At 36.8% G+C, this 27,894-nt stretch overlaps 1 protein-coding gene across 1 annotated transcript; it reads left to right on the forward strand.

Annotated features, from left to right (window-relative positions):
- The first annotated feature begins 2,864 nt into the window (after positions 1 to 2,864).
- ppp1r9alb (protein phosphatase 1 regulatory subunit 9A-like B) lies at positions 2,865 to 27,733 on the forward strand. The gene is given in 21 exon segments (XM_051115572.1): positions 2,865 to 3,029; positions 3,910 to 5,954; positions 12,772 to 12,904; positions 12,997 to 13,117; positions 13,218 to 13,252; positions 13,255 to 13,318; positions 13,630 to 13,858; positions 13,943 to 14,089; positions 14,170 to 14,223; positions 14,313 to 14,542; positions 14,751 to 14,847; positions 16,244 to 16,379; positions 16,569 to 16,723; positions 17,012 to 17,324; positions 17,450 to 17,507; positions 18,831 to 18,902; positions 19,062 to 19,266; positions 19,730 to 19,774; positions 22,389 to 22,505; positions 25,987 to 26,175; positions 26,587 to 27,733. Coding segments are annotated over 20 exon segments (4,458 nt in total). The 5' UTR covers positions 2,865 to 3,029; positions 3,910 to 4,073; the 3' UTR covers positions 26,764 to 27,733.
- Positions 27,734 to 27,894: the final 161 nt, after the last annotated feature.

Here is a 27,894-nt window from a genome sequence, read left to right on the forward strand (position 1 = left end):
AAATTGACGGGTCAAAAGCAATAACCTCTTCTGAGGCAACAGGGTTTTATAACACAATACACATACAGCATGCTACTATTTTAAAACTGTATCTTGGATGCATAAAATATACACATTTTGGCTGAGCAAAAATCAATCCCTGGTCTCATTTCTAAAATTTTGTCTTGGTTTTCTAAAACTTTCCAAGATGCCATTTTGCAAGTAAGTTTTTTATAAACAAAAGACTAAATTTAGGTTTAAGTAGGAGTCTTCATTGTTATCAGTATTATGTGCATGATTAATTATGAACAAAGTGTAGCATGTGGGAAACGTTAAGTTCTAAATTAAGAGTTGTAAATAGATCACCATCTGTGTCTCTGTAGTGCCATCACCCCACAGATCTCTGTATGCTATATAAAGTCCTTCATATATATCTGATCCATGGAGCTGAGAGTATGGAAATGTGAGATTCCATGGTTAATTTTAAATGTTATCTTGATGTATGCATTAACAAACACCCCCATAGCATATCTATTGCAAATAATGGTCTCAATAAATATTTCTAAATAAATAATAAAGATTTCAAAAAAATATTTTGTGTGGGCTGGTTTTCAATACAGAGATAAGGCCAAATGTTAAACCAGGAATGGTTTATAAAAGAATTCCTGCTGAAACTTCAGTCCAAGACCAAGGTTTATTTATATCCCTAATGAGGTCAGAGAAACTCTTACAGCCATTGACATATGCTCACAAGTACAAAAAGCAACAATTCATTGTTAAAAAAAAATGAAAAGGAGAAATGTATGTTGCTATTTAATGAGTGCTTAAGTGTCTTTTTAAAGAAATACTTAAATATTATTATCACCAGAAAATAATAAGTCTCCCAGAATTAATCTGAATCATTCTGGCTTTATAGTCTGTCTGTGACTTTTTGTTTTTGTATCATCTCTCAATTGCTTCAAACAAGATTATTTTATTGTGAACCCACATGCAACAGCTAATAATTTCTATACAAATACGTAAACTGTACTGCATTCCACTTCTAGCTAATTTTCTCGAATCTCTCTCTCATTCTCTCATCCTTGCTGCCTCTATGATTGGGTGATATTTTTATAAATCTAGGTCCTGAGGCCACCTGGGGAAAACAGCACCAAATTCAGGCCATGTAACAAACCCGGGCCAAGCAAAAAGGACTTCGACAATGATGCGTCATATCAGAACTTTCCACAAACAGAAACAAAACACAGGTCATGGCATAGTGAAAAGGGACTAGCATCTGAGGAGCACAGGGCTACAGACACCTGTTTCATTCATCAAACCTGGATTTAAAGCATTTTTTTATTGGAAAGGAATATGAAAAACATGGTAAGTGTTCCTGCTTTTAATGCACTTTCTTCTTTTTTTTTTTAAAGAATGCTTTTGATTACATAACTGAAGTGTTGTGGGGTTAGTGTAAGACTTTGAGAGTTTTCTCATTGATGCTGATTATAAGTGGTTAGGAAAGCACAAAAGAGATCTCTAAGAATGAACCTCGTGACACATCTAATTAGAAAACAGACAATTTCTCAGATCAGCCGGTTGTTGCTATTTCAGAGGGACAGTGAAAGCCATTCAACCACAGCACAATCTCAGAGAACATTTAATTTAATTTATATTGCTTAGCGATAAACAAAAGTACACCCTGCAGTTGCTGGAATATTTTTTATTGTACATCAGTCAATCAGTTTTAAATGGAATTGCATGCTTCGGTTATGCTGATTGTCACTCTGAACAGCGGCTCAGCAGAGATAATCTACTTTCAATATGTAGCTACAAAATGCCATCTGTTAGAGGCTTCATATGGTCACACATTATGCTGAAATTTACAATGGAACACAGTCCACACCAAGACAAACAGAAGGAGACAAAATGTCTAGAGCAAAACGGCTCATCATAAATTTTTATGATATTGTCAGTTTACAGTGCTGTGTTTTGCCTTGTTCTGCTTTCCCTTGTATTAAGCTCAGATTTGTTTTGTTAAAGACATTTAGCATTGCTGTTTTCAATCTCCCACTCCTTTACTTTCAGCTCCTTTTCTTTTCTTTGTCCTGTGCTCCACTCGACTCATCTCAGAAGCACTAAGATGGTGACCTACTTGTAATTGTCAGGGAGATTAAACTCAGAAGTGGCATCTATGTGGACCAAAATGCCCAGATAGCACACGTGCATCTGCAAGATGTCTGTTAACGATCACTTGATCTGGAAAGCATCTGCTGTGTACGAACATCTGACAGACGTCTATAAGATGTCAGCTTTACATACATTCCAAATCATAAACAAGACATCTAAAAAAAAACCTCTATTTGAAATCTGATAGGAAACGTCCTATAGAGGTCGTCCTATTGCAGATGAGCAAACACTCAAAAAATTACGTCTTCCAGATGTAAATACAGACGTCAAGTAGATGTCTCTGTGATGTATATGTGCTATCAGGGTGCTAGTGCATGGAACCGATTTCATTGCCTGCATGATCAGTTTTGAGATCCCAAATCTAGTTAGAAAATCAGTGTTTAGACTCCTCCTTCAAATTATTAAAATGCTTTAAAACATTTTCTTCACTCTGGAAAGCTTTGGAGATAATAGTAGTCAGTGTGTCTTTTATACATTTCGAATCACGGTTTCTAGGCTGTATAATTGGGAAATGTATTTTGTCATTATTCAAATGCGTAATGTCTAAAATAGGCTACATTAGTCCCTGGCCGTTATCTAGATTTAGCTGTTTCTTCATGGATGAGATTACTGACTTTCCCACGGTTGTCCAAGTATTTTTTCCCCTCTCTGCCCCTTCGTGCGCGCGCTTGCCTGATTTGCGAGCTCCGGAAAGAAGCAGCGGGTATGACGCTGAAGGAGGGAGCGCGCATGTGGGGATAAGGTTTGTTGAGCTGGTTACGTTGAAGGAGAAAGGCATGTAGACTTCTCAGAAAGGAATGACGACGAATAGTCTAGCAAGTTTGTGATTGTTTAATCTTGGTTTCTCAGATCTTCCGTACGTCGCCATGAATGAAGTTCAGGTAGGTTAGTTTAAACTCGTTTATCCGGTCGTGTTGTTTTCGAAAATGAAAAGATAAACTTCCTTACAGAAACTTCAACTAGTCAGGGCTGTAAATATGGGCATAGCTACGATGTGCTGGAGCACCTGCTACCTGTATAAAAATGTAGGCTATATATAAAAAGTTATTTTAGGACTGTTTGATCTGTCAATAGGTTAACGGTAAGGCGAATATTACTGCTTTAAAAGATGTACTTGTATTGTAAGTACTTACTTTTAATATGTTTGAAAAGTAAACAGTATGGATGTAAACAGTATAAACAATTTAAGAACGAATGTTTAACTTTACACTTTTCTGTAAAATATTTTTGAAGTTATGATTTCAGTTAAAAATATGAGTCGTATTGATAATTTATGAGGAAAAGAGAATGATCAGAATTCCTTTCATGAACCATTAGCCTACATTTGTTTGGATTTTTGTTTAAAAACTTACTTTGTATAAGTTATTCAGTTATTGTGTTACATTAAGTAGTGTGTTTGTTATATTTCATGTTATTTATCTAATGTTAATATTAGTGTGGTGTCATGTTTACCCCGGTGGTATTTGTGTGGATAGCAGTGTTCTCTGTCATGTTATTAAAGGGCAAAATTGCTGGAGAGAGCTTACATTTTCCAGTTGTGCTATTATCAGGACATTTTAAAACAACAAAAGATTTTATTAGCTTATGTAGAATGATAGCCTATATTATACAGTTTCTGGCAACCACAGATGGGATTTTACAGTTAAATTGAACAAATCTATGTGTGTGAGTGGGTGCATTTACAGTACAAAAGAGTGTTGAGGAATAAATAGTTGCTGTGAATTACAGACTGACAGGTGTCTTCCTTTCTCTTTGCTGTAGGTAAGAGCGGTTAGCACTCCGTCAGTCACTCGGCACCGTCTGTATCTACAATCTCAGCCAGTGTGAATGAGGACGTACCATGCACCTGGATATAAGCTGTCTTTTTAGTCCTGGTTTTATCTCTTTTACTTACTGAGACCTTCTTGTTGTTTTTATCTGTGATCATGATTAAAAGTGAAAACAAAAGTGAACGGGCACTGAGAAGTGCATCTCCTCACAGGAATGCCTATAAATCAGACTTCCATTCCATCAAATGCTCATTTGATGGGAGTGCGTCAGTCAGCTCGACCACTCCTGTATCCAATGGAGGCAGTGACACCCGAGGCAGAACGTCGGGCAACAAAGTGAGCAAAATAAAAAATATTTTCTTGCAAATGGATGGACAACAGAGTCAAGAGAGTCCCAATATCAGCAAACCCACATCACCCAAATTTCCACTGGATTCTACCCCTTACAGGTCCAGCCTGAGTAGTGTTAGCAGTCTGGATTCAGCCTCCTTTGAGGCACGGAAAACAGAGGATGTTTCCATTGACAAGGCAGCACTGGCTGAGAAGTTCTCAATGACCAGGAAGCTGTTTGAGAGCGGCCTCAAAGATCAGTCTCCAACGGAGAGAGGCTCTCCTAAAGTTATCTGGCCTCAACTGGTGGAGAAACAAGACAGGAAAGTGTCAGCTACTGGAGAGAGAAATGACAAACCTAAAGAGGCAAAAGAAAGGGAGGACAAGGAAAAAGTGAGAAGTGAAAGTGAGACACCACCGCATAAGCTGAGTATGTCAATGAATGCCGGGCCAATATCCAGACGTCTGGAGAGTTTTATGTTGGACAGTGATAGTGAGTCGCTGTCAGCTGCACCTTCAACGGAATCCCATAGTCCCATTAGTCATTCCCAGTCACCCTCCGCTGCTAGCGACCATTCGGATCCCCCTTCATCACCTGACAGCTGTAGTTCCCCTACCTCTTATTCGCTATGGGCTGATTCTCCTGCTGAAACATGTTTGCCCAGGTTAAATGGTTCAGATTCACACAGCACCCCTTTGAATGGAGTCTGTACGGAGAACACATTACATAATACTAGTTCCACAGCTGAGGAACATATTAAGTCCTCAGAAGATACAGTCTTATCAGAATCCACTCTTCTGTATACAAGCGAAAAGATCCACCACTTGTCTGCAAGGAGTGCCACTAGTCATGCATCTGAAGCTGAGGATCCTGCGCTTGAAGAGCCTGCGCTTGAAGAGCAGCAAGGTGAGGGCAAGAATTCTGAGAAGGTTCCTGTTTTGGCCACGGTCAGAGCTGAGCTGGTGGTGGTGAAGACTGAATCATCTGAAAGCGAGGGCAATGAGGAGGAACGTGTTGAGGATGATGTTTTTGAAGAGGCTGGAAAGGAGAACCAATCCCCAAATCACAATTCTGAGAGGGTGTTGACCGACAGCGAGGAGCTCCAATTAACATTCCTTGGGATGGAATCAAAACAGAGCATTAGGGAACACGAGGAGGGATGGAGGGCGTGTGAGGAATCTGTACAGACTGGAATAGAGGAAGACCATAGAGGGGAGGGAAAGTTTCTTGAGGAGAACATGGATAAGGAAGACGAGGAGGAGGAGGAGAAAACGGACAATGAGGAAGTAGAGACAGAGCAAACTAAAGAGGAGGCAGTACTGGAGACTGTTATGAGGGAGAATGAGCAGAAAGCTACCAATGTTGAAGACAAGGAACAGCAGGATGAACAGAGAGAAGGAGAGGAAGAGGATGAGGGAGTAGAGGAAGCTGCTGAAGCTATAGAGGAGGATGATGATGAAAGAGAGATGGAAGATGTCTTAACAGGAAAAGAGAGGGAACAGCAAGGTGATCAGGGATCATTGAGGAAGAGATCTTTAATTTGTGGAATTGAGAATGCTGCCTTTGTGGATGACAAGGACAACAGGAGTGATTTGGAATGTCAAGCGAAGGAGGAATTCCAGGAATCTGAGGAACTTCCAGGACTCTCTGATGAGGAAGACCTCATTCCAAAGAGAAAGATCAAGTTCTCTACAGCACCTATCAAGGTATGTCTCACCCACTCTTACTTTTTATATTAAGAAGAAACTAAATTTTTATATTTAGTATTTCTTTTTTTAGAACTGTTTTTTTATTCAGCATTGGCATTTATTTGTCTGTCTCTCTAAAATGGTTTAGAAGGTTTTCGTTAGAGCCTGAAGGAATTAGCCTGCCAGCAGTGACCCAATTCTGTGTTTGTACCTTTAGCAGATGCCTGTGGCTCAATTCGGTCAGCACCTTAGCTCTTACTTTCTTGAAGCGTGTTCATGGTGGTTTATATGACAAGATCCTACTTGCTTTTAAAATATTTGGCACCCATGTCCTGTATTTGTTTTGCCCTAAAACACAAACAAACTTTAGCCTACTTTTCATGTGAGGAAAACATTCTGAGACATGTTTCACTACTTCATTGATTCTTACGAATTGTGACTTTATCAGGGTTCCTGGTGCAGTGTAAAATGCCTTCTACCGAGAACATTTAAGATAACAGCTCTCAACAAAGGTGTTGTCTGAGCTTGCATCACTTTAGGCGTGTAATATCCTATGTCTCTCAAGTTCTGACAGGTTTTTTTTTTTTTTTTGTTTACAGAGAAATGTGTCATTTAGTTCCATATCTTAGGGCTTTACCTCTGGCCTCAGCTAATATGACCCTCATAATATGAAAATTCATGTAAGAAATAAACAAGATTTTTAGAAATAGATCGTTTATGTTAAAGGGATCAAACGTTTCCTCACTAAAACTGTTTATAGATCAATATAATCTGTAATATTGAGTTTAGTCTGATTGTAATATTGATATTGAAAACTGATTGTAATATTGAGTTTAGTCTCAGAATACAGACTCACAGATCACCCATAGCCCACTGACACCATCAGATGCACACTGCACTCAAGCACTAAAAATTGACAGTCTGATTGGGCTGGTTTCTAATCCTTTGTACCAAAGTATTGCTTAATACAATGAATGCTTTTAAAAACTAATCACTGGATTTGCCCAAGTTTACCAGGGTAGTTGTATAAAATCTCTGTGCATCAGTATTATTTGTCTTGTTTTTTCCAGTACAAATAAACATGCGTAAATCAAGAGACATTTACTTGAAAACCAAAATAATGTACAATAAGGCCAATACAGGTACAATTTTTTTTTTTTTTTTTTAAAGTATCAAAGTAAAGTGATTTAAAATGAGGAAAAATTGCAGCCAGTGGGGAGAGAAAATAAACTTGAAAATGAAAATCTGTATCACCCTGTAGCTAAAAAACCTTTTGCTACCTAAAGCTTAGTCTCAGCCTCAGACGTCACGCCTACGGATCAGATGTTGGCTAAACATCTGATGCAGTGTTTCCCCTTTTTTTCGGTACATTACTCTTTGTGTAATAACAAAAACATTTATTTCAGTGAAAAAATAAGTCGAACAATCTCAGTTTCAACATTTTGAACAATAGGGCCCTACAATCTTTTTTTTTTTTTTTTTTTTTTTCCAAAATTCTTGTGTGTTTTAATTTTTCTGATAATCAAATGCAGGCATTAAACATTTATTTATTTTTAATGAAATGAAAATTAAACCCTTTTATTTGTTGCCAATTTTTTTTTTTTTTTTTTTAATTATTATAATTTCTGCGTTTAATTGTTTTATTAAAATTTGCAAGAAATAGGAATACCTAAACACCTACATTATACTGTACAAAAGTAATACAAGACTAATACATTTCTGTTACATGTTAAACCTTTTATTTTGACAGGTTGCCGGTTAGTTTTTGTGATATGATGCTAATTTTCTCGAATGATATGGTAAAATTTACATGAAGTGACTCTCACAGCGGTTCTGGAGATTAATGCGTTTATGTCATCATATAATGAGACGCAGAGGCCGAAAATATCCACGAGCGTCACATGTGCTTCAGTATTTGTGTAGTAAACAAAACCCCATCTCCTCCATTCATTCATTTGGAGCCAAGCGGAATATGGAGGATTCATATCTAAACCGTCTTTTTGCGTTTTAATATTCACAGACACTAGTCCATATTGCGATTCGAATTTAGTGAGAGACCTACTTTTGATTTATTAATCCAAAAAGTCACGAATTCTGTGACGCCCCGTGCTATAGAGTAAATCCATTTTTAGGAATGGACTCCGCAATCCCGTCCGCGTTTTAGCTTTCGGACACATGACCATTTAATGTTAGAGACAGAAATGACATGCCGTTGTGTAAATAAGATAAATAACATAAGGCTATTTCGTTTCATCAGTCATGGCCATTGAATTGGCTCCACCAATCAGGTGGATGCTGCACACCGGTTGTGGTTGAGAAGAGACCCAATAAAGTTGAGTAAAGTTGCTTTGAGTATAAATTATTTTTTAAAACTTATTTAATTGTGATAAATGCATAGTACACTTTTTTTAGGTGCTTGATAGGAAGTAAATCAGATGTCAGCATGTCTGTGAATTAATTGTTATTTTTAACACAAAGTCTTCAATTTATTGTGTTCTGTGCAATTATTAAATTATTTGTTTATTTGATTTATTAACATTTCCTCTTGTGTATTTGGTAACTATTTAACATAAATCTCCCCCAAACAGCACATAAATACAAAACTGTGACTGGTCATTTTACATGTCTTTGGCTACAGGAGACTAATGCTAGTCAGTACAGATTTTCACATTTTAGTCATGTAACGGATCAAAGCAAAACACACAACTCTTTGATCTTACTTTGGCTGTCTGAGATCAGACACTGGGTTGCATCAAACAGAAAGTGCATTGTGCTGTCATTCATGTGTCCGACTTTGGGACCTCTTGAACGTGGAGTGTTTTAAAAGGATACTGTTAAGAGAGGGAAAGGTCTTCTGTGTGTGTCATGTGATTGGATATGAATGTAAATCATCTTATCATCTGTCTGTACCAATTCAATGCAGTGAAAGCTCATGCCTGTGCATATTAATCAGAGTATAAATCCAATATAGTGAACATCTGTGAGATCAAAGGAAATAAAAAAGACATTAAGTGTGTCACAGTGGGTGGCAAAAGTCCACCGTTTTGACTGGCCGAAACCAGTCAATAACTAGAGGCTATATGTGTATGTGTGTAAGGGTGTTTCAGTCCCTGTGGACCTTGCAGTTGTTCTTAAAAGATCTCTTAAGTTTGGAAACCAGGTCATGTGTTTCTTCAGAGCCTGGCAGACTGAAGACGCCATGGATTTATAGTCTGGGTCAGAACACATACCAAATCAGTAACATTTCAGATTACCATAGCTCAACGTTCAATGCGTCACTCTCCCCAGCATCCCTTCCTCCTTGGTGTGTCCTCCTGGAGTGTGTAGAGTAGGTCATTGTCAGTTTGTTTGCTGTGTATTTATAGAAGTGGGATGAGCGGGTGGTAACTAACATTTATCTTATGCTATGATGCATTTTCTCTCTAAATCAGGAAGCCTGGGTCTCCCTTTGTAAACATATGGTGGCGTTCCTATGTTTTGTGTTTCTACATTTTTGTTCCCTCAACCCTCAGGATACGCCTGTTTCTGTATTTGTGCAGCTCCCGTGTTTACTCATCCTGTTTCCTATATATAGGATCAACAGGAAGCGAGTTGCCTGTCTCATATAGGTTGTGAGTGAGGATTTCCTTTCAACAGATGTTTGTGTTGGACATCTTTTGAACTTTGATGAGACAATGGGCTTTGAATATTAACTCATAAAGTGTTTTTTCTCTTCTAGACAAAATATGCTGTCTTAAATCCATTTTTAACTCTAAAAATGCAGATTTTCTGCCATTTACTTGCCCTCATGTCATTCCAAACCTGTGTGACTTACTTTTTTGTGGAACACAAAAGAAGATATTTTGTTAGCTGTTTTCTCTTTTTGTCCATACAATGGAAGTCAGTACGCACTGTTGGTTTCCATTAATTCTATTAAATATTTAGGACTTTAAATCATATTAAATTAAGGCCTGGATTTCTCAATTATTTGTTGCTGACTTATTTTTATTGCACACCAACTTGTTAACAATTCTTTTAAATGCAGCCAAAGGATCTGTTTCTTTATTTGATTAGTTTAGTATTTCATTATCATAATATTTCTTGATCATGTCGCTTTTGCGTTATTCCAACTGTGGGATTCAGGTTTGACGCTCGACCTGAACGCTGTGACATCTGTTGTTTTTTTTCCTTATTGTAAGTCATAGTTCACTGACAGACTCTCTCAGTCCCAGGAAGAAATAGTCCTGTGTTCTTGCTAAAAAGCCACAGCTTAAAGGAGTAAGAGAGGGAGGGGGGAGATAGAAAGAGACACTGTGCTTGAGCATGTTTGGGAAGAAAAGGACATTGTTCAGAGGTGCACGCTTACTCCATGACAACTAGAGTCGCTAGACAAAAGAAAGCGGAGAGAGAATAAATGAAGGGAAGGAAAAATGGGATTGTAGTAGAGAAAGGAAGATGAAGGGAAGTATGGATGGAGGAAGCAAAAGACAAATGGAGAGTAAATACTGTTACTTTTGCAATGTATATAATTGATGTGGAGGCAGTGTTTTCCTTCTGTTTAATTCTACTGCTGTACTCACTCCAGGTCTGGTGCCAGTATTAGGAATGCATACCATTGACTGACCTGCTTTTTAACTGCCTATGTCAGCCTAAACCAGCCACTGACAGAATGCTGTGGGCATGTAATTTAGCTAGTGCTTTCATAAGGGTGCGGCCAATTTTACCTTTGTATGGTGAAATTCTGCAGGCAAAATGCAGTCATTTTACAGGTATCTGCATCGGAAAACAATTAAAGGGTTAGTTCACCCAATAATGAAAATTAGCCCATGATTTACTCACCCTCAAGGCATCCTAGGTGTATATGACTTTCTTCTTTCAGTCAAATGCAATCAGAGTTATATTAAAAATTGGCTCTTGGCATTGGGCAGGTGTTTCTGTTTAACAGTCCAAAAGAAGTGCATCCATCCATAAGAAAAAGTGCCTCATGGCTCCGGTGGGTGAATAAAGGCCTCCTGTAGTGAATCAATGCACTTTTGTAAGAAAAATATCCGTATTTCAGATGTTATAAACACTTTTCTGTAACTTTTGCTAACTGTCGTGCGCCCAAGCTGTTCCGGGCAGATGGTGTAGGAAGTTTGTGTAGCGCATGCGCTGGAGAAAAGTGAAAAATTTGTCAGCCCTGATAGCCTTGTGGGCAGTGCGCAGACATGCAGCGCCGGGCGTCCCGAGTTCGGTGTCCCGGGCGTCCCGAGTTCGAATCCCGGCTCGAGGACCTTTCCCGATCCCGCCCCCTTCGCTCTCTCCCACTTTGTTTCATTTTAGAAGGAAATGTGCCCAGCGACCTACATAAATGCTTCTATGTTTGCGCAGATCATTCGTGATGCAGCTTCACCTACTGCAGAAGTGAGTATAAGGTTTTTATGCATCTTTGCAAATCGCCTTTCTTAATAATGCGCTAGTTAGCAAGTTTAACGTAAACAGACCGGCTCGACACCCCACAGAAGAGAGGGGCAGGGTGAGCAGAGCTCATTAGCATTTAAAGAAACATGCAATAGAATGGTTCGCTCTGAACAGGGCTGACAAGGTAAAAGCGTGTTTTTTACACTACCACTGAGAAATTTTAACCAAAATACGTTATAGACTTCTCATTGAAACCCTAAAATATCATATCAGCTTGTGGAAAATGGGCATCCGATGACCCCTTTAAAAACCTGGAGCCATGTGAGGCACTTTCTATTATGGATGGATGCGCTTTGTTGGACAACTTGTGGACTGTTGAACAGTAACACTCACCCACTGCCATTATTAAGAGCCAGGACATTTTTAATTTAACTCCAAACTGAATTCGACTGAGAGAAAAAAAGGCATATACACCTAGAATGCCTGAGTAAATGGGTGAATGGGTGAGTAAATCATGGTCTAATTTTCATTTTTGGGCGAACTAACCCTTTAAGCTCACAATTTTTCACAATTTTACAAGTTTGTTGAACTTTAAACATGCAAATTCACCATTTCGACCAATATAAAGCTGGTTAGATTGAAAGTAACCTGTAAGTGCTTCATGCATATTGACAGTGGACTTTCTTTGCATGTGAAATTTCACTAAAAACATGACCACATTTGAAAAATAGAATGAAGAGTTGTATTAGTTCTTCTTTCTTTCTTGTGAGTACAAAGAATGGGAACTGAAGCGTTCATGCTTGAAAAGGGATGCAAAAGTTCCATGAAAATATATAAAACTAGTCCATATGACTGTTTTGCTGTATTTCAAGTGTTCTTGCTGTTCACTGAAAATGTTGACATCTTTCCTAACTTTATTTGACATGTTATTAAGAAAAATAGTTATGTCTGATTTGTGAACTAATCACCCTTGACTCAGCCTTTTCAGTGAAATGGCTGGTTTACAAAACTGGTCTGAATGATTTGTTTACAGATTAGTTTTCTTGAATAATAAATAATCCATTCCATTCTCAGCTGTTAACAGCTCACTGAAAAAATAGTCATTGAGCATTCAATCTGTTTCCCACACAAAGCATTTGAATCTCTTCAAAAGACATGGAATACAGTGCGGGAGTCATATAGGCAACTTTCATGGTGTTTTTTGAAGCTTGAATGCTTAAGTTCTTATTCATCAGGATGGGTCAAGTTGCTAAATACTAATACAGTCATAAACAGGAAGATTTGAATGAGTCTGACTCATTTGTTCATAAATGATCTGGGTGGATTTTGTATTATAAGATCATTTTACATCGACATTAGTTGAGAAATCAGTAAATCACATATTCAGCTATGCGATGTGACAGCTTTTGCGGGGGTGTGCACAGGTGTGTTATTTATTGTATTTCCTCTCCTGTAGGTGTACTTTACCTTCTCTAATGAGGATTATGATCGCAGAAATGATGATGTGGACCCTGTGTCTGCATCTGCTGAGTACGAGCTGGAAAAGAGGGTGGAAAAGATGGATGTTTTACCTATAGACATTCAGAAAGGTTTCTTTTAAACTTTTATCACAAAATGTGTGTCCCCTGATTTCAATTAACTGTTGAAGTATTGTATTTGAGCTGCCTGTTTTGTTGTGTAGGTAATGATGGTTTGGGAATCAGTATAATTGGGATGGGTGTTGGGGCAGATCAGGGACTGGAGAAGCTGGGAATTTTTGTGAAGACCATCACCGAAGGAGGTGCAGCTCACCGGGATGGACGGTAAGAAATTTTTGACTTAGGAAATCCAGAATAAAACCTTCTCTGTGTGATAGCAATCAATGCAAGTAACAGATGTATAATTGGTGGTTTGTCTTAACAGAATTCGGGTAAATGATCAGATTGTGGAGGTAGATGGAATCTGGTTGGTGTCACTCAACTCTTTGCTGCTACCACATTGAAGAACACAAAAGGTCTGGTCAAGTGAGTATCGGCACACCACAGTTTGTAGCTTTGTAGCTAAAGTTCACTACAGTTGTGGGTTCAAGCCCTACCAAGAACAAAATGTGAACTCACACCAATATGTCCTCGATCAAGGCAACTCACTTCAGGTTGTCCTAGAGGGATTTTCACAGTATTATGTTTACTGTAAGTTATGAACATGCATCACCTATTAAGAAGGAAATGTCTGGTAATGATTCACCAGGGCAAAATCTAATCTCTCAGTCAGTATAATACCAGCAATGGTCATAGTCCTAGAACTGCGTGAAGGAATTTTATGTCCTCCAATGTAGGTTTCTCATTGGCCGGGAGAAACCAGGAGTGGAGAGCGAAGTGGCCCGTCTGATCAGCGAGACTTTACAACATGAGGCAAGCCCTGAAGAGCAGGAGCCAAAAGATGAAGACCGCCACGAACCCCAGAACCATCAGCTACAGGATGAAAAACAGATTTCTCAAATCCATGACCAATATCAGGATCAACAGGAAATTGAACCACTGGCTGAAAAGAGTGTTGTGCAACAGGTATGTGAACATGTGAAGATAAGCTTGATGTCATGAATAAATTAGTCACTTATCATTGTTTGGCCCATATTATGACTGATACAGGATAAACAGAGAGAGACCGGAAAGAAGCAGGGGGCGGAGGATGCATCAAATGAATTGGCACAAGAAGTGTTTTCACAACTGAAGAGCCAAGGCATTGATCTACCTGAAGATATCGATCCTGCTGAACTAGAACAAAAATTCAAAGAGGTATAATATGAATTTACATGCACTGTACTGTATTTGTCTTTGTCAAAGGCTTCTTTTCTCACTAAAATATTCTTATTTAGCTCCAGATGAAACACAGTGTCACAGTAACAGAAGTGAGTCAGTTGAGAGAGAAGGTAGGATGCTTATAAAAATGTTCATTTCTTATTTTGCAGCTTGTGTACCTATAGAGTTATTTAATTCTTTGTGTGTTCTGTTTTCAAAGCTGCAAGTGAGCGAAGCCGAACGTAAGTCGTGGGAGACTCGAGGTGCAGCTCTTGAAAAGAGTGTGGAAGAGAGCAAAGAGCGCATTGAAAAGTTGGAAAAATACTGGCTTGATGCTCAGGCCCTCTGTAAAACCATTAATCAGCGTTTGAATGAAGCCCAGAGTCAACATGATTCCCTGCAACTCAAATACAATAAGACCATCACACTTCTACAGGAGCATCAGCAGAGGTGTGTTTGAGCATGTAATGTGTTGTCATAGCAGAATCTTTCTGGGAAGTTTGGTGAGGTGTTCTTGGAAGTGTACCGATTTGTGAAAGCCAGTATCATGGTGAATTACTGGAATTTCTAAAGCTACAAATAGAAATACATGAGACAAGAAAAGTGAGAAAAAGAAGAGAAATGAATTGTTAACGGTGGGGCTGTTCTTGACTTTTAGAGAGGCTGAATTTACAAGGAAAGAGGCGGAGCTGAAGAGAAAACTGGAGCAAAGGGATAGAGAGTACAAGAGCACAGTGAAACAACTGCAGCATAAGGTAAAACTACATCTTATACATGTTAATTTCTAATTTCTAACAAAGTGAGATCACAGATATGAACATATTTCTGGTCTTGTGAGTGTTTTGTGATGTGGCTTGACTGGTATGACTTATTTTGATTATTTTCTTCATTTTTATTAAAAATAAATGCCTTTCTGATATGATATGAGATTTGAAAAAAGTTTGCCTAAACACGGATTTGAACCTGGGTCGATCACATCAAAGACTACTGCATGCGCTTTATCATCTGCACCACTGGAGCTGATGTTTTTTGATCGTCTTTTGTAGTGTTGACTAGCCCAATCACATTTTGGTGGGCGGAGTTTGTGTAAATAGCCTCTGCCAACAAGACACTCCTAAATAGACACTCTGAAAAAATTGAAGGGATAGTTCAACCAAAAATAAGAATACTGTCATTAATTACTCACCCTCATGTTGTTCCAAACCCATACGACCTTTGTTCATCTTCAGAACACATTTAAGATATTTTTGATTAAATCTGAGAGCTTTCTGACCCTGCATAGACAGCAATGCAACTACCACGTTCAAGGCCCAAAATGCTAGTAAGGACATTATTAAAATAGTCCATGTGACATCTGGTTCAACCTTAATTTTTTTTAGAATACAGCTGTGTCAAAAAAAAAAAAAGTAACTTTACTAAGAGAGAACTAAGAGAGATGGACATTCTACATCAGAGCTTTTGGCATTTTTGTAATTACTGTGGTGCCATAGCCAACAACACCACATATACGAGTGCAGAGGCAAGAGATCTGATTCTGGATTCTTGCTATTTACTAGGTCTGTTGCTGCAATTCTAAGCATTATTAGAGATTTTGTGGATTAAACGTGTTGTGTACAAATGGACACAGCTGCACGTGTGGGTACTGCGACAAGCCCACTTTCGCAACAAAATACAGCAGCAGCTCTGGTTTTATTATCGAAATCATTAATATTATTGGTTGGCCAGCTTTATTTGCGGATATTAGAACACTTCATTAGCACATATAAACAGCCGCACATCTAGATTATCACACTGAATTTTTGCATTGAACATTCATCTTGATGATTCATTCATTGTGGCCTTTAGCCACTGATGGTTAGGGTTGGTACTGCACATAATTGTTAAGCTATTAAACAGATATTATTAATTGAACATATTATGCTCATCCTAATTTGGGGCTAGAAATGCCAAGGTCATGGGTTCAAGTCCCAGGAAAAGCAGGAGCTATAATCTAAAAAAAAAAAAGTTTACCTTGAATGCAATGTAAGTTGCTTTGGATAAAAGTGTCTGCCAAATGCATAACCTTTAGTGATCACAGAAACAAAGATAACAGGAAAGAGTCCCATTACACTACAACACTAAATGCACATAATACCTCTCTGCATTTCTCAGATAGCCTGTCTGGAGGGCCACACTGGATCAGACCAGCCAGAAGAGTCTTGCAGCCCTGCAGGAGAGAGTCAACCTAGCAGTCCAACCTCCGGTTCTTCTGAAAGAAATGGACTCTCTACAGATGACCTTCACTCTGGTACAGAAGCTTATTCTGAGCTGGTCAAATCTACAGGACTAGCTGTAATATGTTTCTCTAGTTTATTTGGCCAGATTGTAACAGCTTTATTAATCGTGATTTTGTTCAGAAAAAGACGTAGTGTTGAAGAAACTGTTAAAGTAGTTTCTTCTGGTTTTGAGATGTTGGTGTGTGTCTGTCTGTCCTCAGATGCAGACTGGGGAGATGTTCCTCAGACAGCTCGCTTGGACTGCAGCGTCTACAGAGCCAAAGCCAAGCTGGCACAGGGATCCCAGCGCAAGCGGCCATCCCGAAGTAAACTCAGAGAGTCAGCGAAAGGCTCACAGGCACCAAACCAATCACAAGTGCGTTGAACCACAAACATTTAAATACCTCACAGAGTTTCATTGCAGGTCATTGTCAGTTTAAATTAAGACACACCTGAGGGATCTCGAGCTCTTTGTTGCTATTGAGTCTCACTCAGAAAGTCTCACACTTTCTTGAAATGCTGATGTGTCAGACTTTTTGTTTTGGGAAAAACAACAGTGTGTGTTTTTGCTTATAGTTTATTATATAAAACAAAACATTTATTCCCAGTTTGACTACAAGGAACATCTTTTTATGAAATTTAAATAATTTATTTCATTTTATAGGAATCTGTGTGCATGCAAGATGACAAACCTGAAAGAATAAACAGTGAAAGAAGGCGGTCTTACCTCGAGAGCCTAGCCATACCTGTTCCATCTATACAGCTTCACGACCAAACAAGTGAAGGCAGAGGTGATGTATTTATTCAGAGCCAAACACCCCAAGGAAGCAGCAGCACACAAGCCAGCCTGTCCCCACCAAAAGACTCCTCCACTCCCCAGTCCCCATCCTCCTCACAGTCCTCCTCTAGTATGTTCCTCAACCTGAGAAACAAGAGGAGCAAAGGCAAGGAGCGCAGCAAGAGCAGAGCGAGCAGAGGTACAACTGATTTCTCGGAGTAGTTTTTCTTTACATTTCCAACTTCCACTGGTTTACCTGCTCAGGTTTGTCAGTATCAGTCTGTGAGGAAATTTAAAAGATTTTGAATTGCTCTTGTTTTACAGATGAAGAGAGTGATGGTTCACCAACGCGAAAGACCAAAAGACGATTCCCAGATTTCAGGTATGGCCTGGCCAGCAACTTCCTCTTTTGTGTCAGTATCATAGACATTAGAATGGGAGGAGATGAGCCACTTATGGAAAAAAAACAAGGGTGACACACTGATCAGACAAAGTGCCTGTTGCCATCTGTCTGTGTTTGTCATTGTGGTGTGAATTGCCCTTTAGTTGACATTTTAGCTTTGTGTTACTGTATCTGCTGCATTTTGATGTTTTGAGAAGTTTTAATTTTGCTTTAGAGTAAATAAAAGTGTTTCATATGTTCATCATGCAAAACGATCATATCTCTTCAGGAGACTTTGTGTAGGTTAATTTCTCGCTACTTTTATGTCCTTTTTGGAGCTTGAACGTTTTAGACCCCATTGACTTTCAGAATAATAAAAAACAATGAAAATATTTTTCAAAATGTTCTATTTGTGAATCATAAAATAAAGAAAGCCATTGGAGTTTGGAAAGGCACAAGGAGAACATAAATAATCACATAGTTTTCATTCCCTTGTGTTCTTTAGTGTAAAACATGCATGTGCATAATTCTATTATTGTTTATATACACCCAGCAGAATCTGCAAAATGTTAATTATTTTACCAAAATAAGAGAAATCATACAAAATGCATGTTATTTTTTTATTTAGTACTGATCTGAATAAGATATTTCACATGAAAGAAGTTTACATATAGTCCACAAGATAAAATAATAGCTGAATTTATAGAAATGACCCCGTTCAAAAGTTTACATATGCTTAATTCTTAATACTGTGTTGTTACCTGAATGATCCACAGCTGGTTTTTTTATAATTGTTAATGAGTACCTTGTTTGTCCTAAACAGTTAAATTGCCTGCTGTTCTTTAGAAAAATCCTTCAGGTCCCACAAATTCTTTGGATTTTTAGCATTTTGGAAAGGGTTCAAATACACAAAAATGCTGAAAAAAACAAAAACAAATAACTTGTGTGACCTGATGTATTTTTCTGAAGAACAGTGGGCAGTTTAACTGACAAGGGACTTACGAACAACTATCACTAAACAAAAAACACAGCTGTGTTATAAATTCAACTATTATTTTTCTCTCGTGGACTATATGTAAACGTCTTTTACATGAAATATCTTATTCAGGTCAGTACTAAATAAAAAATAACATGCATTTTGTATGATCCCTTTTATTTTGGTAAAATAATTAACATTTTGCTGATTCTCCAAGGCGTATGTAAACTTTTGACCTCAACTGTATTATTAAAATGTAATCTTGACAGACAGATATCTATCTTTCCCCAATCAAGCAGATAAGGCCCCAAAATTTAAACTGTTCTTTCTTTTGTGTTGCCCTGTAGCGGTATCCGCAGATCTGGAGGCAAAGGCAAAAAACGGGAGAGCATCACACTCAGAGGATCTGTAGGGAGCAGGTGTGAAAATTAAATGTCCTAATATTAACCTTCTACATTAACTGAAGTTAATTAGTTTCAAATCGTTTTAAAATCTGTAGGTCTTCTCTGATATAGATGAGTTTATCTCCATTACTTAATTAGCTTCATTAGTAAGGTTTCTTTGTTGTCCAAACTCAGGGGATCAGGAGAGTTACTGGATGAGTCCAGCGGCAATGCTTCCCCCTCTGGCTCCATCTCTTCCATTCCGTCCTGCATGCCATTTTCCTGGTTTGGGGACAGAGATAAGGAAAAAGAGAGAGAGAGAGAAAAAGAACGTTCTGCATCCAGTGGCAGTCTGCCTCGTACTCCTTCTGAGGGATACATAGAGGATCGAGCAAACAAGGTGAGTAGGTTCCATTTAAAAAAAAAAAAAAAAAAAAAACATTTTTAAATTTTTTTTACATTTTAAGTGATTCATTTGGCTTAGGCCATTTAAAATGAATTCAGTTTACATAGTTGTAGTTGGTTGCATTCCTGGATGTCATTTAAAGTTAATATTTAAGCTGTCTCATCATGTTCAGTCTTAACAAGAAGTGAAGTTACTATTTTACCATACTGAATATCTGCAATTCAATTCATCTCATTTAAGTTGGCAAAACAAAGATTTGGAATTTGTTAAAAACAGAAAACTATATGATGTAAAATGAATAAGAAATGTTTAATTATCTACACTAGTATGTCACTAGAACTCCTTTGTACAAAAGGTCAGATGTTCTTGCTTCTATCGGAACATTGAATTGTGCTGGACCACATGTATGTAATTTTGCTTATGCAGAATGTGTTTTTATGAAATCTTCTTTAAACAGACCAACCTCTCCTGGCCATCTCTTCTCTCTCATTCCTTAGATTTGGTACAGTATTCAGTTGGTTCTCAAGCTAATGTATCTTTTGTTTGAGGACAGTAGTACACTCAGTTTATAGCTGTTGCTACTAACCCTAGTGGACTAGTTTTTGGTGTGGCTTTGTTTAAAGATAAAATGCTCCATTGTAGTAAATGCATTCTTTCACAATATGTCCTTTGGCCTACATTGATAAAGCCCAATCTTGTTTCATAGTGGAGCATTGCCATGAACTGTATTCATTTAGTGACTAGCCATAGTTTGTGTCTGAGAACGACGTACTCTATGCAGTGATAGTCCTTGATGGTTTTAATACTTTGATAACTTTATTTATTTTGGTTTTGGACTTTCATTAGTTTCACTAACACATGATAGGAATGCATGATAGTAGTTGTAGTGTGTGTTACCACTGTATTGCCAGCTCTTACAAGTAATACAAAGTAGTTTTGTGTTTCTGCTGGTTTTGGTTTTGGAAATGGTTCTCCACTGGTACAGTTTCCCAGGCACTGAAGGTAATATTACTGCTTGTCACTGCTCTATTGTATCCACATTTAGTTCAAACAAGCATTCAAGAGGAAAAAAAACAGTTAAAGACACAAATACAGTACATAAAAATAAGATTTCTTTCTTTCTTTCTTTCTTTCTTTCTTTCTTTCTTTCTTTCTTTCCCTGTTCTATTAAAGTACAATTCATACATACAGTGACTTGAATATAATTAACATATTTTTAATTTCTTAAAATGCAGTTCATTTATATCTACATGTTTCATTCTTTCTTTCTTTTTCTTTCTCTTTCTTTCTTACTTTCTTTCTTTCTTTTTTCTTTTTGTCTTTCTTTTTCTTTCTTTCTTTCTTTCTTTCTTTTTCTTTCTTTCCCAGATCTATTAAAGTACAATTCATAAATACAGTGACTTGAATATAATTAACATATTTTTAATTTCTTAAAATGCAATCATTTATATCTACATTTTTCATTTTTCTTTCTTTCTCTTTCTTTCTTTTTCTTTCTCTTTGTCTTTCTTTCTCTTTCTGTATTTCTTTTTCTTTCTTTCTTTTTCTTTTCCAGATTTTTTGAAGTACAATTCATACATACAGTGACTTGAATATAATTAACATGTCTAATTTCTTAAAATGCAATTCATTTATATATACATTTTTCTTTCTTTCTTTCTTTCTTTCTTTCTTTCTTTCTTTCTTTCTTTCTTTCTTTCTTTCTTTCTTTCTTTCTTTCATATTTCTTTCTTTTCCAGATTTTGCTTTTTTAATAAGACAAGTGCACTCACATGTACTTGAATATAATTAACATTTTTTTTTTAATTTCTTGAAATGCAGTTCATTTATATATACATTTTTCTTTCTTTTTCTTTCTTTCTTTCTCTTTTTCTTTTTCTTTTTCTTTCGTTCTTTCTTTCCTTCTTTTTCTTATTCATTTCTTTCTTTTCCAGAGCTATTAAAGAATAATTCATACATACATATTTGTTAATTAAATCATTCATTTGTTATAACTTATGATATTTGTAGAAAACACGTTTTTCTTTTATTTTACTCTTTGCGCTCACATGTATTCAAGTTATAAGGAAGATGTTTGCTTTTTTTCTTTTTACAACATTGATATCATTTAAATATATATAATAATAAACGTCTATGAACTTTTACTGAACTTGTTTGTCAGTGACACAATTAACTCTCAGTGTGGTTCAAAGGATTGTTTTAGTGTAAACGTTGAGGTTAGATATTTGAATTGATATTGCACATTTAGTGGCCATTGAAGGGATAGTTCTCCCAAAAATGAAAATTCTGTCATTAATTACCCACCCTCATGTCATTCCAAACCCGTAAGACATTTGCTCATCTTTGAACACAAATTTTTGATGAAATCCAAGAGCTTTCTGACCCTGCATAGACAGCAATGCAGCTACCATGTTCAAGCCCCAGAAAGGTAGTAAGGACATTGTTAAAAAAGTCTATGTGACATCAATGGTTCAACCTTATTGTTGTGAAGCTACAAGAATACTTTTTGTTCAACAACAAATTTATTCATCAATTTCTTCTCTTCCGTGTCAGTCATAAGAATACCACAGTGCATACGTGTGGTGCTGCTGACACAGGAGTTGGTTTTCTGATGTAGAGCTCAGATGCACTGTGCCTTGTTTACAAGCAGAGGAAGATGCACGTATGCGTCATGGTACTTTCATAACTGCAACAGAAGAGAAGAAAATGTTGAATGAAGTCGTTATTTTTGCACAAAAGTATACTCATAGCTCCATAACGTACGGTTGAACCACTGATGCCACATGGACTACTTACAATGTCCTTGCTGCCTTTCTGGGCCTTGAACGTGTCAGTTGTGTTGCTGTCTATGCGGGATCAGAAAGCTCTCAGATTTCATCAAAAATATCTTAATTTATGTTCCGAGGTTTTACAGGTTTGGAATGACATGAGTGTGAGTAATTAATTACAGAATTTTCATTTTCATGAACTATCACTAGCATTATCTGCTTTAAAAATGCATGCTAATTAGCATCCCAAGCTTCATCATATAAATACTGTATATGTGAAAACTTTATGTGAGTAATTGTTTATGTGTATGTTTACATGTGTATGTCCCCGTGTCCTACTTATTACAGAGCTTGTCTGTTACGGATGATTCGATCGCAGGTAGTCCTCGCTCTGTGTTGGCGGGGTTACTCAAAGAGCCCCGTCTCCTCGGGCGCTCACACACACATACCTTCTCGTCCTGCGAGGTGAGTGGCCGTGGGGTCACCACTGCATGAGCCTTTACTGTAGTTAATACTTAGCATTCATCATATGTATATATTTGATCAACCCTGAACGTGAACTTTTAGTTTGCAAGGTGTTTTGAAGAGGAGAGCAAGTATCGCCGGTGGAATGTGTGCGTCGTGAGGGAGGAATGGAAAGAATGAGATCATACGCATAGCTTTGAGAAAGAGAGGTGATAGTTCAGCATGCATTCTGTTTCACTTTTATAGCATGGCTCAGAGTTACAGTATACAGACGCAGTTGAATTTCAGCAAATCAATTTTAAACCAAACAACATTAACATTAGTGAAATCTGTGAAAAACTTTGTTGACCTCATATGAACCTCCCAGTCACATGGATCCCTATTGAAATGACTGGATTTTGCTTGTGAAATTTCACCGGCCAACAGTAAATGTGACCTTCAGGCTCTTCCATCTGTGCATAGTGAGGCACAGGAGAGGATCCAGGCTGTCCATTCTGTGCTTTGTGCCTATGGCTACAATCTTTCCACAGTAAATTCTGTTATCTGTGTGGAGTATATGGGTGTGGTTATACGTGAAGCAGCTCTCCAGTGTCAATTTTTATGTACATGGTATGTGTAATTTCCCAATCGATTGCAACAGTCTTCCTACGCCCTGTTGGTAAGATGTTGCCACAGGTAACGCTATTTCACAAGTTGTGTTGGGTGTGTTAGGAATAGTTTATAATGAAAAATCAATCATCTTTCATTTCCCCTCATGTCGTTACAAACCCATATGACTGACTTTCTTCAGGGAAAAGCAAAAGGAAATTGAAAAACATAGTCATACTGTTCTTTTCTATAAAATGGAAGCATTTTATGAAATGCCCAGCTCTAAAATGGTCTAAAAAGCACAATGAAAGTCTCATAAAAGTAGTTTATTACTCACACACTATATTACAAGCAATACTGTAGTTTAATGTGAGAAACAACATTTCTCACCTTTCAGAAACAGTGACTGGTGAATACCCAGTTTTACCAACTCAGATTTTATCTCAACAAAATAAATTTTTGTTTTGCCATAGTTTTGCTTTAATAAAGTCCTCTTCCAGAACAAAAAAAATTCAGATCATGTACTCACCCCCTTGTCATCCAAGATGTTCATGTCTTTCTTTCTTCAGTCGTAAAGAAATTGTGTTTTTTGAGGAAAACATTTCAGGATTTTTTTCTCCATATAATGGACTGGTATGGTTTAAATGCGGCTTCAAACGATCCCAAATGCGGTTGTAGACGATCCCAGCTGAGGAAGAAGGGTCTTATCTAGCTAAATAAAAATTGGTTATTTTCATAAAAATAATACAGTTTATATACTTTTTAATGTCAAACGCTCGTCTTGTCTAACTCTCCCTGAACTCTGTATTCTATCTCAAGACAGTTAGGGTATGTCGAAAAAACATATTTTCTCCCTCGACTTCAAAATCGTCCTATAGCCCTGTACTTTGTTAAGGGTGTTTGATCTTCTTTGCATGTTCACTTTGCAAAGACTGGATTGGAACTTCTTCAGTGATGTAGGATGATTTTGAAATGATTTTTGAAGTTGAGGGAGAAAATACGGTCTGAGTTTTTCGACATACTCTAACTGTCTTCAGTCAGAATACACAGTTCAGGGAGAGTAAAACAAGACAACCGTTATCATATCAGTCCATTAATGGACACCATATCAGTCCATTATATGGAGAAACATCCTGAAATGTTTTCCTCAAAAAACATAATTTCTTTACGACTGAAGAAAGAAAGACATGAACATCTTGGATGACAAGGGGGTGAGTACATTACCTGTAAATTGTTGTTCTGGAAGTGGACTTCTCCTTTAAAGGTAACACCGGGTATTAAGACTTGCAAGGCTGAATGTAACATAAATGATGTTTCTTACTGAAATATGTAGTAGAAAACCCATGAAAGAGAATAAAGTCTAAATATTATGAGAATGAAGTCGAAATACTACAAGAATAAAGTCAAAATATAACGAGAAAAGTCAAAATATTACAATAATAAAGTCAAAATATTATGAGAATAAAGTCAAAATATTTATTCTCAAAATATTACTAGAATAAAGTTGAAATATTACGAGAATAAAGTGGAAATATTTATTCTCAAAATATTACTAGAATAAAGTTGAAATATTACGAGAATAAAGTCAAAATATTTATTCTCAAAATATTACTAGAATAAAGTCGAAATATTACGAGAATAAAGTAAAATATTATGAGAATAAAGTCAAAATATTACAAGAATAAAGTCGAAATGTTTCGAGAATTAAGTCGAAATTGTGTTAATTATTTTATGTTAATTATTAATTATTATAATTTACGTGTAATTAAAAATTAAAGTTATAATATTTTGAAAGAATATAGCCTATTGCGCATTTATTCTCAAAATATTACAAGAATAAAGTTGAAATGTTTTGAGAATAAAGTCAAAATGTTTCGAGAAAAAAGTTGGAATGTTTTGAGAAAAAAGTCGGAATGTTTTGAGAATAAAGTCGAAATATTATGAGAATAAAATCTGAATATTTTGAGAATAAAGTCAGAATATTATGAGAATAAAATCTGAATATTTTGAGAATAAAGTCAGAATATTACGAGAATAAAGTTGAAAAGTTTTGAGAATACAGTCAAAATTATGAGAATTATTTTGTAGCAATTACGAGATTAAAGTTATAATATTTTGAAAGAATATGGCCTATTGTGTATTTATTCTCAAAATATTACAAGAATAAAGTTGAAATATTATGAGAATAAAGTCTAAATGTTTCGAGAATAAAGTCGGAATATTATGAGAATAAAGTCAGAATATTACGGGAATAAAGTTGAAATGTTTTGAGAATAAAGTCGAAATTATGAGAATTATTTTGTAGCAATTACGAGATTACATATTATTATAAGACACAGTTTGTATTTCGCTATAAAACTGATTTTGAAAGCTGAGACCTAATATAAGTTATATATTAAAAGTACCAAAAGCACAAAGCTTATTACTATTGTGGGGGGCTGGTGCACTACAAATAATAAATGAAATCAAAGACCTATATTATTTCCAAGCATACTGTCCCTGCGAATATGACACATGGTATGATTTCTGTTATTAATCCCACATATAGTTGTAGTGTAGTAAAATGGGTTAAATAAGAGCGCTACAAGAAAACTTTTCAGAACATCTCTTTGCACATTTCAGTCTGTCTTGGTCTTTCTTGATGTCTTCCACTGCTTTTGACCTGATTTCATAAGTGTGCTCCAGATTCTATCTGCCCTGGTAGGAGTCTGTTGATCTGTAAACAGATACTTTTAAATACAGGCACAGAAAATTAAAAGAAAGTTTGCTCGAAATATGCCAAACGCATGTAGGTTAGCATTCTTTTTTTGCATGGCAGAATGGGTTATTATCGCGGTCTTCCACACTTTACGACTCCTCTCATGACATAACTACATACTGCTCTTGATTTCAGACTCTTGATGACGGCCCTGTTCCAGCAGCAAAGCAGTACATGTGGCAGAACCGCCCCCTTTCCGAGTGGACCAATCAGCAGGTCTGCCACTGGTTGATGGGCATGAATATGGAACAGTATATAGCTGAGTTTACAGCTAAAGGTGTGGATGGTCAACATCTCTTGTCCATGGACAGTAGTAAACTTAAGGTTGGTCCATCTGCTTTTTGATTTTTTTTTATGTATTTATTTTTTATTATATTATTGATTTTAAAGGGATAGTTCACCCTTGAATGAAAATTCTGTCATTAATTACTCACCCTCTTGTCATTCCAAACACGTAAGACCTTCGTCCGTCTTCGTAACACAAATTAAGATATTTTTGATGTTATCTGAGAGCTTTCTGACCCTGAATAGGCAGCAACGCTGTCAACTGATATGTTCTAGGGGTACGTTCACTTTCAGATTTCATAAAAAATATCTTAATTTGTGTACTGAAGATGAACGAAGGTCTTATGGGTTTGGAACAACATGAGAGTGAGTAATAAATGGCAGAATTTAAATTTTTGGGTGAACTATCCCTTTAAATAATATTATACTGAAATACGCGTTGTCTTCCAGGAGCTTGGTGTTTCTAGTCAAAGAGATCGCTCTGCTATTAAGAGGAGAGTAAAAGACATGAAGAAGGCTCAGGAAAAACTCGAAAAGCAGCAAGTAAAAAAAGAAAAAGAAAGGGGGAGAGAGAAAGAGGCCAAGAGTAAAAGTGACCAACCAACAAACCTTGAATCAGCCTGCTGAGGTAGTAACAAAGTCAAGGACCGCAAACTTGCATGCTCACTGTCCCAAGTAATGATAATGTGTGCTGATAACACAAATTAAGATATTTTTATCTTACAAACACAGGTGATTTTTAGATTGCTGAGAAAATAACAACACATCAAAATACCAGAGGTTTTCTGCCAGTAAAGCCTGACAGAATACATTTTTTTTTACTGTAAATGTGTCTTTGGTAAGTTTGTTATTAACATCTCTTTCTGACACAACCCAGGAGTTAAAGAATCAATTCCTGTCCTTCACACTGACATTCAACATGCATAATGGCACTTTGAAAAAATGGGAACTTATGGGAATCTAATTATCCATAAAGGATATTTCAATGCCTTTAACTGATTTGCTTGAGTGGTGTGAGTGTTGGTGCTGTACATGGTACTAAAAATGATTTTACGGCTGTCCTCTAGAGGGCACTGATGTTAATGGCAGTCAGTAAAAATCTTTAGACTTAAAACGCCAAATTATCAGGAGCCAAGCTGCTAGTGCACACTCTGCACTTTAGCCAAAAGTTAACTAACAATCCACGTGTGAATCTCTCAAAGTGATGTGCACACTTTCCCAGGGTTAATAGAGAACACCAGGTCAGCTTTGGCTTCCTCTTCTAGTGTGCACTTTTAAGTGAGCACTTCACCACCCTAGACAGACTTCTTTTCTATTTTTTTTTTTTTTTTGGAAAGAATCTTTTTTTGTTTTGTTTGGTTTGTTTTTAAATGTCTTCTGTACATAACTCTTAGTAATGTACATTTTACTTCAGAGAGGAGAGCAATTCATTGTCTTCTGTCACAAACAATGATGATTTTACATGTGTATTAATAAATAAATATTTTACAACTACATATTTTTTATTTATTTTTATGTCTTTTTAAATTAATTTCTGTTTAATTTTAGGACATTTGTTTGTATCTCATGACACAAGAACTGTCAATTAAATGATCTTTCGAAGAACACCTGACAAATTGATTTTGCATTCATTCAGTGATTAAGCTTAGCAAGCTTGCCCTCTACCTTCATTTTATTGCTAAGTTCACTTTTTCATGTTGTTTGAACATTAATGTGTGTTGGCAGTGTATGTACAAATCTACCCTATAATGATAAAAA

The sequence above is a fragment of the Labeo rohita genome, chromosome 1 (genome assembly GCF_022985175.1).
Source record: "Labeo rohita strain BAU-BD-2019 chromosome 1, IGBB_LRoh.1.0, whole genome shotgun sequence".
NCBI lineage: Eukaryota > Metazoa > Chordata > Actinopteri > Cypriniformes > Cyprinidae > Labeo > Labeo rohita.